The 17,547-nt window shown below is 27.9% G+C and overlaps 1 protein-coding gene across 1 annotated transcript; it reads left to right on the top strand.

The window, feature by feature from the left end:
* The first annotated feature begins 14,236 nt into the window (after positions 1–14,236).
* LOC123194892 (UDP-glucuronate 4-epimerase 1) lies at positions 14,237–15,898 on the top strand. Its single transcript, XM_044608395.1, has one exon. The coding sequence runs from the start codon at positions 14,374–14,376 to the stop codon at positions 15,676–15,678; it is 1,305 nt and encodes a 434-aa protein (XP_044464330.1). The 5' UTR covers positions 14,237–14,373; the 3' UTR covers positions 15,679–15,898.
* Positions 15,899–17,547: the final 1,649 nt, after the last annotated feature.

Below are 17,547 nucleotides of genomic sequence, written 5' to 3'. Positions count from 1 at the left end.
TCAATTTCATCATTTTCAACATTAATCTCATTATAGGATTCATTTTGGTCATTTTTGTCTACTTGCTCCTATCACAAACTATTGTTTCACTCATGAACCGATACAAGTTACTCAAGTTAAACTTTCGTTTAATATAGTCCAATTGTTAGAGCCATTGAACCATCATTATTGGGAAGTCCAAAATTGATTGATTTGATTCGAGTTTTAATATGTTAAGTAAAAGAATAATTTAATAATATTTGCTAACTAAAGTAAATTTTAATAATAAAATTGAGTGTACAAATTTTTTAGTATATAATTGGGTATATAAATAATATATTATCATCTGATTGATTAATTTTAAATTAAAGATAAAATAACACATAATTTATATATTCAAAAGTATATACATATAGTATTACTCAAAATTTAATTGATTGCTATCAAATTATATAAATAAGGGAATTTTGGTTATTTCGGAAATCTCATGGAAATTTTATTATTTTGTCATATTTAGAAGGTCCATGTTTTTCTTATGTTACGCCTGCATAAATTATATGAAATCTGGGCCAGGCTGATTAGAGCCCGAAAATGGGCCCAAAATATTTTCACTCTAGGCTCGGAAAGCCAGCTGAATTAAACACATTTAATTAAAAAAAAAATATTTATTTCCTATTCATATTTATTTTCCTCATCAGTAAGGGCTGTAATTGCCACATTAATGTATAAAAACAATATTATACGTATCTATTTTGAGTATATAAATAGATATATGTTTATATATATATATATATATATATATATATATATATATGATTATGTATTATTTTATTTTTAATTTAAAATCACTCAATCATATAATAATACACATAAATGTGTACATAATTTTATACTCAAAATAAATACATATAATTTTATTGAATTTATAAGAACAAATGCATCATGTAAAGATAATTTGAAATATGATAATTAAATCATGTATTGAAAGTTTAATTTTTTGATATCATGTATTATGTATTATATCATATTGTATGTATAATAATCGAATCGTGTATCATGTTGTATATCAAAAAGTTAATTTTTATATTATGTATAGAGTATCGTATCGTATCGTATCATATGATATAATTTTTAAAAATTAAAATTATAAAAAATTATAATTGACACATCATTATTTTCGAAAATATCACAAAATCCTTTGAAAATTTAAAATTTATCATATCCATTCTTACTACATCATTATTTTCTATAAAAACGCATATCGATCCGTATTAGTAAAATGTATCGTATCGTACAATACGTCCATTGTATCGTATTAATTCAATACACTCATTATTCTTATCATTTTTCTCATGTATCGTAAGATACTAATAACTATGACCGTATGATATGTCTTTTAAAAAATAAAATTATAAAAAATTATAATTAACATGTTATTATTTTGAAAAAAAATCATAAACAGCTCTAAAATTTTTAAAAATTTCATATATAACCCTATTACATTATTATTTTCTCTAAAATTGTATATTAATCTGTATCAATAATATATATCATATTGTATAATATATTCATTATATCATATTAATTTAATACGCTTTATAATATGTATCTTTTTTTATTAGTATAATATCGTATTATAGGATACCGATAACTATGATTCAAAATATTTTTGGCTTTTTTTTTCATTTTGAGTTTGTATTTATTTTCAAAATTTATTTAAAAAAAACAATTATTATAAGGAATATGAAGATTGTTCAATATAAATAAATTAGATGTAATATATAAAAATGAAGAGTATAAACAGTACAAATATATTGATGTGTCATCATATAATTACATAAGTTAATTATTTATTTTATTTATAATTTTTAAAATTACTTAATTACATAATTATATGTTAATTTATTTATACCCGTTAATACCTATTTGTTGATAAGATTTCTCATTGCCACCAAATTACACAATTTTGAGTTTTGCATAAATCTAAATATGTTAGCAACGGTAAAGGTTTGAAAAACTCAAAATCTATCGGCATTTATATTAGATAAAAGAGCAAAAAATGAATTATACATTATATTTTTAACATGATTTCTCTAATAAATATTAATTTTGGTATCAATATTCATATATAATTATATTAAATTAAGAATAAAATAATATTCTACCACACAATGATACGTCATTATCAAAATATATATATATATATATAAAACGTAGTATTTCATATTTAAACCTAAGAATTATGCCTCAAAATTTCAAACTTTTTTTTTTTCTAGATTAACCCTTGATCAAGAAAGACAAAATGTCAATTCACAGATTTATTAACACGTGGTGATGAGATGACATGTCGTTTTTACAAGTAATTAGCTCAAATATTACTGTTATTAACCTAACTCATATTTGCAAACAACTGAAACCGACAGCTACGGAACTTAGAGCAAATTAACATTAGATGCAATGTCAATTATTAATGTAATTTAAAGCATCTTATTAAAATTGACCAATTACTTTAAGATAAGATTGAAACGACGTCACATTCAGTGAAAATGACATAATTTAAGTTTTAAAAATCACTTTAATTTTCGTTAATTTTGTTAATTATCGTATGCCCGTTATTCTCTAGTAGTATGCCCTTTTGAATATATCAAAGGTTTGGCATCTTTTGATCGGTCTCATCTTCAAATATATGAAAAATCGTATTTGAATGTTTCGTAAAAAAGTATTTTTCCTAACTAATTTTGTTAATTATTAAAGTTATAGGTAAGATAAAATTATTTTAGCTTTTTTATTTGTCAGCTAAAAATCAATTTACTAAATATGTTAATAATGGCTACTTTGGAAAAATTTCTCAAAATGTTGGGGGAAATTGATAAAACCCAAAACTTTTTATCTGATTGATAGTTTTTGAAACTTAAAGGGTTTGTTAAAATGTTTGCCATCTTAGATTGTAAATTGCCTACTTGAGTGAAAAACAAATTTAAAAAATGCAACAATTATAAAAGTCTTATGGGGATATTTGATTCAACAGGTAGAAAGATTATTTCAATAATTTTTTTTTTATTATTTATATTATTTTATTTATTTAATAAATAATAAAATATTGTAATAATTTTTTATTATCAATAATGATATAATAAGTAATAAAAAAGGTACTCTGATTATCATTTTTTTTGTTAGGTATTAAATTATTACAAGATAATTTTGATTTTATTATAATTACATCTTTATTTATTATTTTTTAGGATAAAAATAATCTCATTTTCAATTACAATAAAATTATATGTACTCACTTTGAGTACACAAATATATATATACTTATATGTGTCATTATATGATTGAGTAATCTTAAATTAAGGATAAAACAACATCCAATCATGTGATGACATGTGTAAACATGTGCAGATTTATGTATTCAAAATAAGTACACACAGTATTGCTCTTTTAAATAATATAACAAATAACATGAAAATATTTTAGAATAATTAAATTTAAAGACATTTAAGTAAAATAATATATTAATATTCTTCTATTACCTCTAACCAAATATAATAATTACTTATATCAACCAATATCAAATATAATAATAATTTATACTTAATAATCTTTAAAATAATTTTTTTAAGATAATCTTCTAATTTTGATACTAAAATATTTCTCCAATCAAACTCCCTTCTTGTGTTTGTTGGAATATGAGGTTTCCTTTTTAGGCATATAATTATAAAATATTACTTAAAATTAATTAATCAAAATTATTAAATTATTATTATTGAATTTAAAATTATAAAGTAATTAATTATGAAAATTGTTTATGTAGAAAAATTATAAAGTAATATATATATACTCAAAATAGATATATAAAATTTTATTGATACCAAAAAAATCTGGCATTGAACAAAGGTTGAGGGTATTAGGTCAATATAAATACATTATTTGGTGAGAAAACTGTGAGGCCGACAAAAGTTAAAATGGCGTTACCAAATTAAGTTTAAAAGTGACATACCATGTAGGAATTGGGAAATCTTCAACTTTATCTAATCATCCTAAATATTTAAATCCTTATAAAACCATTAATATTTTTAAAATACTCATTTTTCTTCAAGGGGAAGATATAAATAAAAAATTAAAATCAAAACAAAAAATTATTTGTCTTGGTCAAACACCAACTCTTGATTGACCAAGACAAACTACTCATCAAGTTTGCACTTGAAGCAATTAAATAGATTAAAAATTGGACTATTATACGAAATCAAAAAATCTTGAATTTTCCTTGAAGAATCTTCAAATGGGAATTTAGAATAATTATAAAAATTATACTAATTAAGAACTTTCCAATCTTAACAAGTCCAATATTACTAGGTCTTGATTAAAGTTTCCATTTATATAGAAATTTCTAAATAAAATTAGGTCAATAAACTTCCACACGGTTCCATTTTCTGTTTGATTAAGTCTTATTTCATATTTTACAAATGTTATTTATACATTTTTTATATAATTTATGTATATAGATTATATATTATTATGTAATTGAATGTTACTTTATATTTAATTTAAAATCACTTAATCACATGATAATATTTTATTTGTATATCTAAATTATGTATCAAAAGTGTATACTCATAGTTTAATTGTTTACAAAAATAACAATATTATACTTATCATTTTAAATATATAAATCGATACATATTTATATGTGTTATCATATGATTAGATGTTACTTTATCTTTAATTCAAAATCATTTAATCATATGATAACACGTATAAGTATATATCAATTTATGTACTTAAAATAAATACACATAATTTTATTATTTATAAAAATATTAAATAATAGAAATTTGATAAATTTTGAACTCCAAAGAATAGTAAAATGGCAGCATTACTCAAAATAAAATTAGAAAAATATTAATAGAGGTGCATTTTAAATCTCAAAATAAAATAGGAACGTTATAATTATTGTTCCGATCATCGTCATTTACTTATGCAAATCACATTAATGGTTTTACACACTTTTTATTGGGTAATTAAAATAAGTAAAAATTTGTCCGTTTATACGTTTTTAGGCCAACATAAAAAAGTTTTATCAAATTAAGCAAATACTAATTTTTTTACCTTTTTTACCCTTATGTTGAAAAACCAAGTAAAAATATTTTTTTCTGAGAATGTACATCAGTTTATGGTGGTTACGATGGTGGCTAGGGATTTTACAGTGAAACTCTAAATATGTCGAATTATGTATATGGATATTTTTGAATGTTTCGAATGGTATAAAATGATGTAGTTTTGATGTTAATGGATGTCTGGAAGTGTAGCTGTTGAGAGACAAAAGCGCGCAAATCGCGCTAACACTGTTCACACCACGCAAACACTGTTCACATCGTGCAAAGCAGATATCATAGTCTGTGAACAGGATTTTTGGGCGATTTTGCAAGCAGTTTACGCAGTTTGAACAGTGTTTGCACGATGTGAACAGTGTTTGCGCTATTTGCACAGTTTGCGCGGCACTGTAAATTTGTGCACTTTTGTCCCTCAATGACTACACTTCCAGACATCCATTAACATCGAAACTATATCATTTTATACTATTCGAAACATTCAAAAACATCCATATACATAATTCGACATATTTAGGGTTTCACTATAAAATTCCTACCCACCATCGTAACCATCATAAACCGATGCACATTCTCAGAAAAAATATTTTTTCCATCCAATCAATAACATCCCAACATTAAACCATACCCACAATAGATTATTTACATCATATCGATAAAGATTATTTCGCCGGTGATTCTTGCTCTGTATTTTTAGATTTTAGATTCCGGCCTTCTCTTTTCCGTTTTTAGCAAAAGCAACTTTCAAAGTGTTTCACTTTTGATTTTTACTTGGTTTTTCAACATAACGGTAAAAAAGGTAAAAAAATTAGTGTTTGCTTAGTTTGGTGAAACTTTTTTATGTTGGCCTAAAAACGTATAAACGGACAGATTTTTGCTTATTTTAATTAATTTCCCCTTTTTATCGATGTAAATTTCATCAACATCTTAAAAATATGCATTGCTATCGGAAAATAAATTTTGACATTTAAAAAAACTCAATAAAAATCATAATTATAGTTAAGCAAAAATAAAATCCTAATTAACCTAAATTATTTATGTATCAATCACATTTTCGAAATCTCTCCACCAAAAGTTTAAAAAACTTGCAATTCCCACCTTAGGGGTTTTTCTACCATGCTACTAACGGTTGGAAATTATGGCAACAGTTGTGTTCCCTCTCCCTCATAACTTCTTTGTCAATCATGTTCTTTTCCCAACCAATCTCAATAGACGAAAGCTAAAGATGAAGGTGTTTCTTCATCTCTATCTTCGTTTGTCAGTTTCTTTGGCTGGTGATAGTAGAAAATTAAGTGAGAGTAAGAGAGAAGCTAGAGGGTGGGAGAACACCACCGACAGTGGTGGATGAAAAAACCGTAAAAGAAAATATTGATTTTTCAAACTTTAAATGAAAAAAAAAATTATTAGATTTTTAAACTTAAAAGGGTAAATATGATAATTTTTTAATTTTTTAAATATTTTAATAAGTAACAATTTTATCTTTAATAATAATAATAAAATTTAACAAACGAATAAATATTTAAATTTTTTATAATTAACATATATAAAATTAACTTTTTATCAATTTTTTGATGAAAAATACTTATCTTAAAAATTATTAAGGGAAATTATATTAAATGCCTAAAATTAAAGGGCTCTAAGCGAAATTGTCCAAAACAATCAGGTCTAAGCAAAAATGCCCTTTTTGTGAAATGACCAAACTGCCCCTATATATAAACCAAGAATTTTTCTTTTTTCCCACAATTTCACTGTGTAAATTCAAAGAATTTTTCATTTCCCACAATTATCCCACGGGAGTTCCACAGGCGAAGAGATTTTCATCGATTTTTGTGTTTTTCAACAACCGAAAATGGCAAAAAAGGTTAGTACATCTTCCCTACTCTTATTTGAATCAAATTATTATTCATATTATTGAGATTTGAGAGAGATTTTGAGGTTTGAAACTTTAGGGTTTCGATTTTGAACAATACATAAAATGTTTTGATTCTTAGTTGTTTTCGTTGAATTTCTTGAGGGGTTTTGTGTTATAGGCTATGTAGATTTGATTTGTGTTAAAATTAGAGGTAGAAATGACGATTTTTTGGCCGAAAAATGGGTTAGAAGCCATTGGTGCTCAGTCCGTGGGAACAGTGGAACCCACAGGCTGAATGAATTCTCCCACGAGTAGGAGAGATCGACCATGGGTTAGGGGGAAAGATAGCTTTTTCAAACTTCTAGGGACCAGGGGATAGGCGATAGTCCATAGGGGGTCTTATGGAAATTTTACATGAAACAGTGTGCTGATGCTGTGAAAACCGTGGGTTGAGGGGAAATTGACTTTTTTTTACAGTGTAGAGGTTGTTAGAGATTAAAAAATTGCTAAGGGAGCAAGAGATAAATATTGGACCTGTTTATTGTTGAATCTTAATGTTTTGATGATGATGAAAATCTAAGTTTAATTTATTAATATGTCTAAAAAATGCTGAAATGCATTACAAATGAACAAAATATGAAATTTGCATAAACATTTGGACCAGAAAAATATTGGTGAAAATTGATAGCCCGTGACCAAACTAGGATCAAATCGTGCATCAACTGTTCAGTCTTCTGGATTAGAAAAATATTGGTGAAAATTGATTGTCCGTGACCAAACTAGGATCAAACCGTGCATCAACCATTCAGCCTTCTTGAAATAAAATGATATCTTTTAGCCATGTCCCAAAATAAATATTTGTGCTCTTTAAATATAAATTTAGTTGACCCAAATCAACTAAATTATAATTTCTTTTTCTTTAAGCATTAAATGTCTTAGGGTGGACATTTGATAATTGTCCTACCCATGACCTCTTTCCTCACATTTTCTTGCCAAGTGTCATCTCCAACAAATTGCTTGTTGCCATGTGTCCAAGAAAGCTTTTTCTTCTAACTACATTAAATGACTCAACTGGGACATTTGAAAACCATCCCAGCAGTGACATTTTTCTCTGAATTGTTAACAGACTTGTCTAATTCATCGTCATCATGTGTCAAAATATTTATTGTCTCAATCGAACTATTCTGAAAATTATCCCAGTCATAACATTTTCATCTGAATTACTATCAGACTTGTCCAATGTGTCATTGCCATGTGTCAAAATATTTATTGCATTGTCAGACCATTCTAAAAATTATCCCAACTGTAACGCAGAATCTAGTATAAGTGCGACAGATGTAAAGTTTGTTGCTCCAGTACAGTTTTTTTAAAAAGCTTTCCAGCCGTGTCATTCTTAAAATTAAACCTGTACTTCAACCATGCGCAACTTGACATATACCCTTTCAAGCTTCTGGATTGTTTTTTAAATGCATAAATAATGCAAACCGCCCGTGACACGATTTTGCTGCATGTGTTGAAAGTTATCCATTGAAACATTTAAATCTATCCGTTAAGCTTTGATCGAGGTCCTTTTTCTTCGTCGAATTTTTTCAAAAGACTGTCGACGAGAACTCAACCCAACGGAGCCAAATATCTCTATAAATTTGGTTTCAAATTAAAGAGCAGGGTGATGAGAAAAAAGGAGAAGAAAAATCAAAAGAAGCAAAAAAAAAAAAAAAAGCTAAAAACATTTTACTTTGATTTCTTTGAAACTTTTTGTGAGTTTAAAACTTTTATTCTTTGAGAGTTTTGTTCACTTAAAACTTATTCATATCTTGTAAGCAAATATTGTGGCGCAATTCCGTATTAACTAGTGTAGTGGGCAAAATCTCGAATATACTACTTGTAGAAAATTTTTCAAATGATAGTAAAACTCCAAGACGGTTTGCTTGGAGAAGTGGATGTAGGAGGCGTACAATAGAAAGCTCCGAACCACTCTAAATATGCATTTCTTCAACTTTATCTCCATAAATATTATATGTTATTATTTATATTTATTATTGATATTATTGTTATTTATTGCTATTTAATATTGTTATTATTGATAGTTATTGTTGTAGTTATTATTAACATTTATTGTTACTGTTATTAGTTATTTCAGCTTGTTATTTGTCTCCATTGCTGTTATTGTTTATTCATGCTTTAAAGTTGATTACTGTAGAATTTATTGTTGGTATTTCGATTGTGTGGTTTGTAAAGTTTGCTCTAGAATTTGTTACAGTGTATCATTTAATTTATTTTTAAGAACCTATTCACCCTCCTCCCCCCTCTAGGTTCATATTAGTCATTACAAGAGTGTCTAACATTTATGATTGTTGAGTTGTATCTCTAAATTAGGAAGCAAATAATTAGAGTGATGGTATCTTTGTAAACTAGGAAAATACATATACTCTTTCCTAAAATAGGATTTAAAATTTCATATAAATATTTATATAAATTCACTCTTTTGATATATAGAACATCTCAAGGTTATTCACAATAATAAAGATTTTTTTAGGGGTAAATTGATATTTTTCACATCTAGGGTTTTTCGACGTATAATTTTTGAATTTTGTATCTATTTTTCTTGTTTTAGGGTTTTTCGAGATATAGTTTTCTAATTTGATAGTCGGTTTTTTCATTTTTGTGCCTTATTAGATACATTTTACAATGTAATAACAAAATTTCTGATCGATATTTCAGTTTTTTCATTTATAGGATATATCGATTTGAATTTTCGAATTTCAATTTCATTTTTTTGAATTTCACCGTTTTAGGATATATCTACTCATTTTTTTTAGATTTTCAAACAATTTTTTGATTGTTGATAGTCTAACAGATTTCAACATATAGAATTCGAATTTTGATTTTTTCAATTTTCACTATTTTAGAATATGTCAACTCGTATTTTCAGATTTTTGAATGATTTTTTGATTGTTAACACTCTAAGATATTTCAATATATAGATTTTGAATTTCAGTTTCATTTTTTTGAATTTCGCTGTTTTAAGATATATCGACTCGTTTTTTTAAATTTTCGAACGATTTTTCAATTGTTAACATTTCATTTAACACTCTTGTATGTTGTCTCATATCAAAATGCATCTATCTATTTCTAACATTTCATTTATAATGCTCTTACAATGTTTAATATTAAAATACCCTTCATATTTTTATAACATTTCATTTGACCCCCCATAATTATTTAGCACTTCATTTAACACCTTTGTATATTGTCTTGTATCAAAATATATCTATCTATTCTTAACATGTTATTTAAACCATTTATATATGAGAGAAGGACTATTTCCCACCTAACTTTTGACGCGTTTTCAAAATGCCACCCACGGCAGATGAAAATCCACTTTTCCCACCCATGACCAAACTGTCGTCCAATTTTTTAGTTAAGGACAAGGGCAAAATCGTTATTTACTATTTAAAACCTTAAAACTTTAAAATTTTCTCGTTTCCCCCCTCCAGGTCTTAAAAACTAATAATTAACACATCCTCAAAGTTTGAAAAGTTTAATTTCACCCATAGGGTTTGCTTCCTTCTCCGGCCACCACCGACGGCCGACGTAATCGATCGATCTCCCATCTCCGACTACAAAGGATGACCCTTCGTCACCCAGATCTGGACGACGAAGCATCATCCAGATCTAGAAGAATAGACGAAGGACGACGCTTCGTCGTAGCGTCTGGACGACGCTATGAGCGACGAAGGACAGCTCATCGTCCTTCGTCGCCTGGGTGGAGAGACGAAGAGAGACCTCTTTGTCGCATAGTGGTGAGACGAAGAGATCTCTGTCTCTTCGTTGCATCGTGCGACGAAGAGATCTCCGTCTCTTCGTCGCACCGTGCAACGAGGAGATGAAGATCTTTTCATTGCACCACCGCTATCACACCAGAAGAAGGAGGAAGTCGGAGACGATGTTGGGAGATGAAGTTGAAGAATGGGGGTGAAACTGCTAGTTTTGAAAGTTATGGGGGGCGGCTGTATTTTGAAAAATATGAAAACCCTAGGTTTGGAGGTGAAAATATTAGTTTTCAAAGTTTAAAAACTTTAGGTAAGGTGAAATGTTAGTTTCTAAAACCTAAAAGGGGTGAATGGTAAGACCCTCACATCAATTTTGAGATGAATTTTGCAGACTAAATTGAGGGGTATTTTTGTCATTTCATCTAACAAGGGTAAAATGGATATTTTACCCTTATGCAAACAAATATCATCTATATTAACGGCTCATGGGTGGAAAAAGTGGATTTTCATCTGCCGGGGTGGCATTTTGAAAACGCATCAAAAGTTAGGTGGGAAATAGTCCTTCTCCCTTTATATTGTGTAATATCAAATACCCTCAATATTTTTCTAACATTTCATTTAACCCCTATATTGTTATCTAATATTCAAAGACCCATTTACATGACATACAAACTAGATTTAACAAATAAAATTAAGTTTTGAGTTAAGATTTGTATAAATATATTTTTTTTATGAACTGACTTTTTTTTATTTGAATTTAGAAATACTAACTTTTTCTTTTCGAATGAACCTATACTAATTAATATTGAGTAAAAATGAGAGTGAGAGTGAGTGCTTAAGTGATATGAGAAGTGTCTGTAATAAAAGTGAGTGAGAGAGTTTATACAAATGTGATAAAGGGTAATTTTTGTATTTTAAAAAAAGTTTAGAGTATTTTTGTTTAAGAATAGAAAAATTAGATATTTTTACTTAAGAATAAAAAAAATAGACATTTTTACATAATGGAGGGATAAAAAAACATTTAATATAATTTCCCTTATAAATTTAATTTCGGATAACAAATTAAAATTGAAATATAACTTGTAGGCTGTAGCCTAGAAATTCTCATCGGATCATGAACGAAATCTACAATGAACCGTCCAGGTTCTTTCCTAAATCTCAGTACACTGCACAAATCAGGGCACGTGATTAGTGTGATTAATGACTTAATTAAACAGTAATCATGATTATGTTAGGTATAATTAAGATTAATTGCAGGCGTGATTAACGAAGGGTGTCCTGGAAGGCTGGAAGGTTCCAAGAGACAGAAGCGGAGACAAATCGTTGAGTGGGATCATGTCTTCGTGGTCCGCCAACAAATTTTGCAATAAAAATTTTTTGTAATTTATTTATTATATTTAATTATAAAGACTTTTATTTATATGTGGGTCTCACGAGCATCATGAATCCAAAGAAAGAAGCGAATAAAAGAAGTCCCAGTCCCACCTTCCACCAACTTTCAAAGTTATGCCCTCAAAGTTAGTCCTAATAGTTAAGCGTGGAATATTCAAAAGTTATGGTTAGTTTAGACAATATTTTATTATTAAAATTAAAAAATTATTTTAAAAATATAATTTAATAAAATTTAATAAAAATATATAGATATAAATAATTATTATATTTAATTAGAGTAATAAAAAAATATTAGTATATTATTTTATTTAAATATTTTTTAATATAATTATTTTAAAATATTTTTTATGTTATTTTTTATATTAATTGAAAATAAGATTATTTTTATCTTTAAAAATGAATAAATAAATATATAATTATAATAAAATTAAGATTACTTTGATAATTTTTTAATACTTAAAATGAAGATAATAATCAGATTACTCATTATATTACTTGTCATATCGTTGTTGGTAATAGAAGATTATCAAAATCTTTTATTATTTATAAATCAAACAAAGTAATGTAAGTAATAAAAAATAGATTATCAAAGTAATTTTTTGATATGATTAATTTAATTTTAAAAAAATAATTCAATTTGAATAGAATTATTCGTTATAAAAAAAATTTGAGATTATTACATAAAATTTAATTTCAAATTATATATTTATTATTTTAATTAAGATGATTTATTAATTTTGCTATAAATACTTCTATTATTTACTTATTATTTTTAAGACATTATTAATAAATTATAAAAAAATAAAATATATAATGCATATTGTTATTTATGGACATATGATTAAGCTATATGGAAAGTATAATGCTCGGATATTCTTTATTTCCATAAAATCATTTAAGATATTATTAGAATTTTGAATATCCAGATAAAAAATATGTTTTAAAGAAAAATATATGAAATAATTAAATTAACATGTTAAATATTTTACAAAATAATATTTAAAATTTTGTTTTGATCTCACCAAACTTACTTTAAAAAAATAAAATAATAATAGTAATTATAAATAAATAACCAATAATATTATACTTGAATAAATGGATATTAATTTATTTTTAATTTAAAATTATTTAATTGTAAAATAACATATTTGATAATTTATTAGATACCCAAATGAAACATAGAAAATTTATAATAAAATTATTTTTATATATTTTTAAATATATAAATATTAAATAATTTTAAATTAAAAATAAAATAATATATAATTATATAATAATATATATATATATATATTTTTTTTAGCCATGTATCCAAAATAATTTATTGTTTATTAAAGGTAAGGTAGGCAGGAGAACCAAAGTGGCACCGCCTGCGCCTACGGCAAGGCAAGAGAAAGAACAGATGCCGTATCCACTGGACACGCCGGTTTCCCTTTACGAGTCTCCATCGAATAGCTACAAACAACTCGTCCTTCAGTGACGACCGGCTCTCCCGGTAGTCCAGTTTGGGTAGAAGTTAGAACTGATATTTTTAATTTTTTATTATTATTCTAACGCACACCGATTTCCACTTTGAGCAAACAGCTAAATGCTCTGGTGTGGGCCCCCATGTTCTCGTCGTTATCAAGAAAACCCCACAAATTATTATTTTTTTAAATTTATTTTTCCTTTTAAATACCTTTAAAATATTATTTATAATTATAACGTATTTAAATTTAGTTTAAAACCTTACTAGTTGCGGAAGCAAACCAATACTAATTTTTAATTATTTCATTGAAATGATAGTGTGAACTGTGAAGCCTCGTCAAATTTCAAAAACGTGAAAAGTCAAAAAAGGACACCCAAAAGTGAAAAAATTTTCACACGCTGTAACACTTATAACAGTCGTAACCCTAATCAAACTGAAATGCTAATTACGTAGTTAATTACGTTAATTAAACTTAATTAACTGTTCTTATATGTCAAAAAACATTGTAATAATGCTATGAGTAGTAAATCGTTATATATTGAAATAATTTTGAATATATTTTATTCTCTGTCTCCAATCTGGCCGTCCTTTAACGCGTTCACGCGTCTAGCTGTCGCCTTCTATGTGGGTCACTTACAACTATATTTAACCTTGCATAGCCTTTCAATCCTCTTAGCAGATGCAGTTTCCTTGATTTTCTCTGCATCTGTATTTTTCAATCTCTCAAAAAAAAATTCCCATCATTTCTTTTCGTTTCTCTTGCAAATTCACCCGAAAACGGAATAAATTGATTAAATTATGATTAGAATGCCGTCGCTAGAGGAGGAGTTGTTCCCGTCGACGCCCGGGAAGTTTAAGATCGACAGAAGTCATACGATAAACAGGCAGTTTCATAGATGTTTCGCTTCAACGAGTACTATGTTTTTGTGGGCGTTGTTTTTGGTGGCTTTAACGGCGTCGTATTTGAGTTTTCAGAGCTTTGTTTATTCCGGTAGCCGGTATTTTTCGGCCACGTGGGGAGGAATACAGTGGGAGAAACAAGTGAGGAACTCGGCTCAGAGCCATCGGTCCGGTGGGATGTCGGTGCTGGTTACCGGTTCAGCGGGTTTCGTTGGTACACATGTCGCGTTGGCCTTAAAGAAACGTGGAGACGGTGTCGTTGGACTTGACAATTTCAACAACTATTACGACCCTTCGTTAAAGAAGGCGCGTAAAGCTCTGTTGAACAGCCATGGCATTTTCGTAATTGAGGGCGATATCAATGACGCTAAACTCTTGGCTCGGCTCTTTGACATCGTGGCTTTCACTCACGTGATGCATTTAGCGGCTCAAGCCGGCGTCAGATACGCCATGGAGAATCCCCACTCGTACGTTCATAGCAACATTGCGGGACTCGTCACTCTCCTGGAAGCTTGTAAATCAGCCAATCCTCAGCCTTCCGTTGTGTGGGCTTCATCCAGCTCAGTGTATGGCTTAAACGAGGAAGTCCCCTTCTCAGAATCTGATCGGACGGACCAACCGGCCAGTCTCTACGCTGCTACGAAAAAGGCTGGTGAAGAAATTACCCACACTTACAACCACATTTACGGACTCTCAATAACCGGGTTAAGATTTTTCACCGTCTACGGTCCATGGGGCCGACCCGATATGGCTTATTTCTCGTTCACGAGAAACATCCTTCAAGGCAAGCCTATCACTGTATATCGAGGGAAAAACCACGTTGATTTGGCACGTGATTTTACTTACATTGACGATGTTGTGAAAGGCTGCTTAGGGTCGTTGGACACTGCGGGTAAGAGTACCGGGTCGGGCGGCAAGAAACGAGGCCCGGCATCATACCGGATCTTTAATTTGGGTAATACGTCACCGGTTACCGTGCCGAAGCTTGTGAACATACTGGAGAGACATCTGAAGATGAAAGCGAAGAAGAATATAATCGAGATGCCCGGAAACGGCGACGTGCCGTTTACTCATGCGAATATAAGTGCGGCGCAGAAGGCTTTCGGGTACAAACCGACAACCGATTTGCAAACCGGTTTGAAAAAGTTCGTTAGATGGTATCTTCAATATTATGGCTACAGTAGAGTAAAACGTGTAAATTAAAATTTCATTTTGAATTTTTATTTTTTTGGGGAATTTTAGAAGGTTTTGTTTTTCCCGGAAAAGAGAAGAAAAGAAAAGAAAGGATGGGAAAAAAACCTTTAAAAAAAAAAAAAAAAATTATTCTTTTCTTGGGAGAAACGTGAAATGTAAAACTCCCTTCTTCGTAGTTTTTATCTTTTTTTCTCTTCTATTGTAAGTAAAGAAAGAGCTTCAATTTTTACGTGTTTAGGTCCAATCACAATTCGCCACCTCACCATACATTTTCTGTAGTTTTTAAAATTATTAATACAGATTAATGAATTAAGATAAAACGCTGTTTCACTTTTTGGAAAGAAACAAACTGATATGAGACAGCTAAGCGTGAAAACGACAACGTAGAGGACCGTGATATACGGTTGGTATCTATTAGTATTGCCGTGATGATCTTAAAAGTCAAGCGGCAGCCGTTGGATTGGACGAAACTTTTGGTCAACAAATAAGATCTTATGATCCAGCTGTCCAGGCTGTAACGCTGGGCAGTGCTTGCCGACAATAAGGTCCTCATCGGGCCTCATTTATTGGCTTTTGGATTTTCTCAAAGTGGGCCCTATGGTGTACTGTTTTTTGTACTACTTTGTCAAGGTTGGAGTGTGGACAGTCGACGTGTCGTTTTTTGCTTTTATTCTTGTTCTTATCGCTAAATTTAAAGTTTTTTAATAAATTTACAAAATTAGCTATTTTTATATTATAATATAATAAAAATTAAAGAAACATGTCACATCCACCGACAGTTAGTAGGTCCACGTGTGTGGACTTTATTTGGCAAGAGGGATAATAAAATAATTAAAAATTATAATTTAATTTTAAAATTATTTATCCACCGACACTTTTAGCTCAAGCTTTCATAATTTGTACACGAGTGATTCGGTGAGGTTTCGCTAAAATCGATTCAATTATCTAATAAATAATATTGTTTATTTATTAATAGCTAAATATATTATACCAATTTAAATAAATTTAAATTAAATATTATAAATTTGGTTCAATTTAAATTAAATCTTATTAGTAATATATATAAAGTATTATTGTTTATGTATTTTTGGATAATTCTTTGTCTCTCTTTTATTTTTTAAATTATTCAATATAAATAATTTAAAAATTAATAATAGAGAAAGTGATTATTTACATCCCCGAAACATCATTTTCAGGATTAATTTTATCGGTAAATTTTAATTTTTTTAGGTGTTATTTGGTTTGTAATAATGGAATATTATTTTAATAATTTATTTTTTATTATTTATATTATCTTATTTGATTTGTTAATAATAAAATATTGTGATAGTTTTCTATTATCATATCTTTATTTTATTATAATTATATTCTTATTTATTAATTTGTTAAAGATAAAAATAACACAATTTTAAATTAATATAATAAATAATATAAAAAATATTTTAAAATAATTATAATTAAAGACATCTAAGTAAAAAAATATATTGGTATTATTTTATTACTTTTCACTAAATACAATAATTATTTATACTAATTAAAATTTATCAAATTTTATAAATATAATAATAATAATAATAATTTATATTCAATAATATTTTAAATAATATATGTTCAAAGTAATTTTTTTATTTTTATAATAAAATATTATCTAAACCAAACACACTCTTAATAATTTTAAAAAATAATTAGAAACTACTACTATAATAGATAAGCTCCAATTATTTTATTAATAATGACAAATAAAAATTCCTAAACCTCCTTTTAGTAATAAATAGAAGACCCCTTCACTACTCTAAGAATCCTTCCTCAAAGCTTTCTATTTCAATACTAATATATCTGAGGATGTTTGTATGTACACTAAAACCCAGTTGTAAGAGT

Source organism: Mangifera indica, chromosome 13 (genome assembly GCF_011075055.1).
Source record: "Mangifera indica cultivar Alphonso chromosome 13, CATAS_Mindica_2.1, whole genome shotgun sequence".
Taxonomy (NCBI): domain Eukaryota; kingdom Viridiplantae; phylum Streptophyta; class Magnoliopsida; order Sapindales; family Anacardiaceae; genus Mangifera; species Mangifera indica.
The sequence above is the reverse complement of the archived record's forward strand: the minus strand, read 5'-3'. Positions and strand labels throughout refer to the sequence as shown.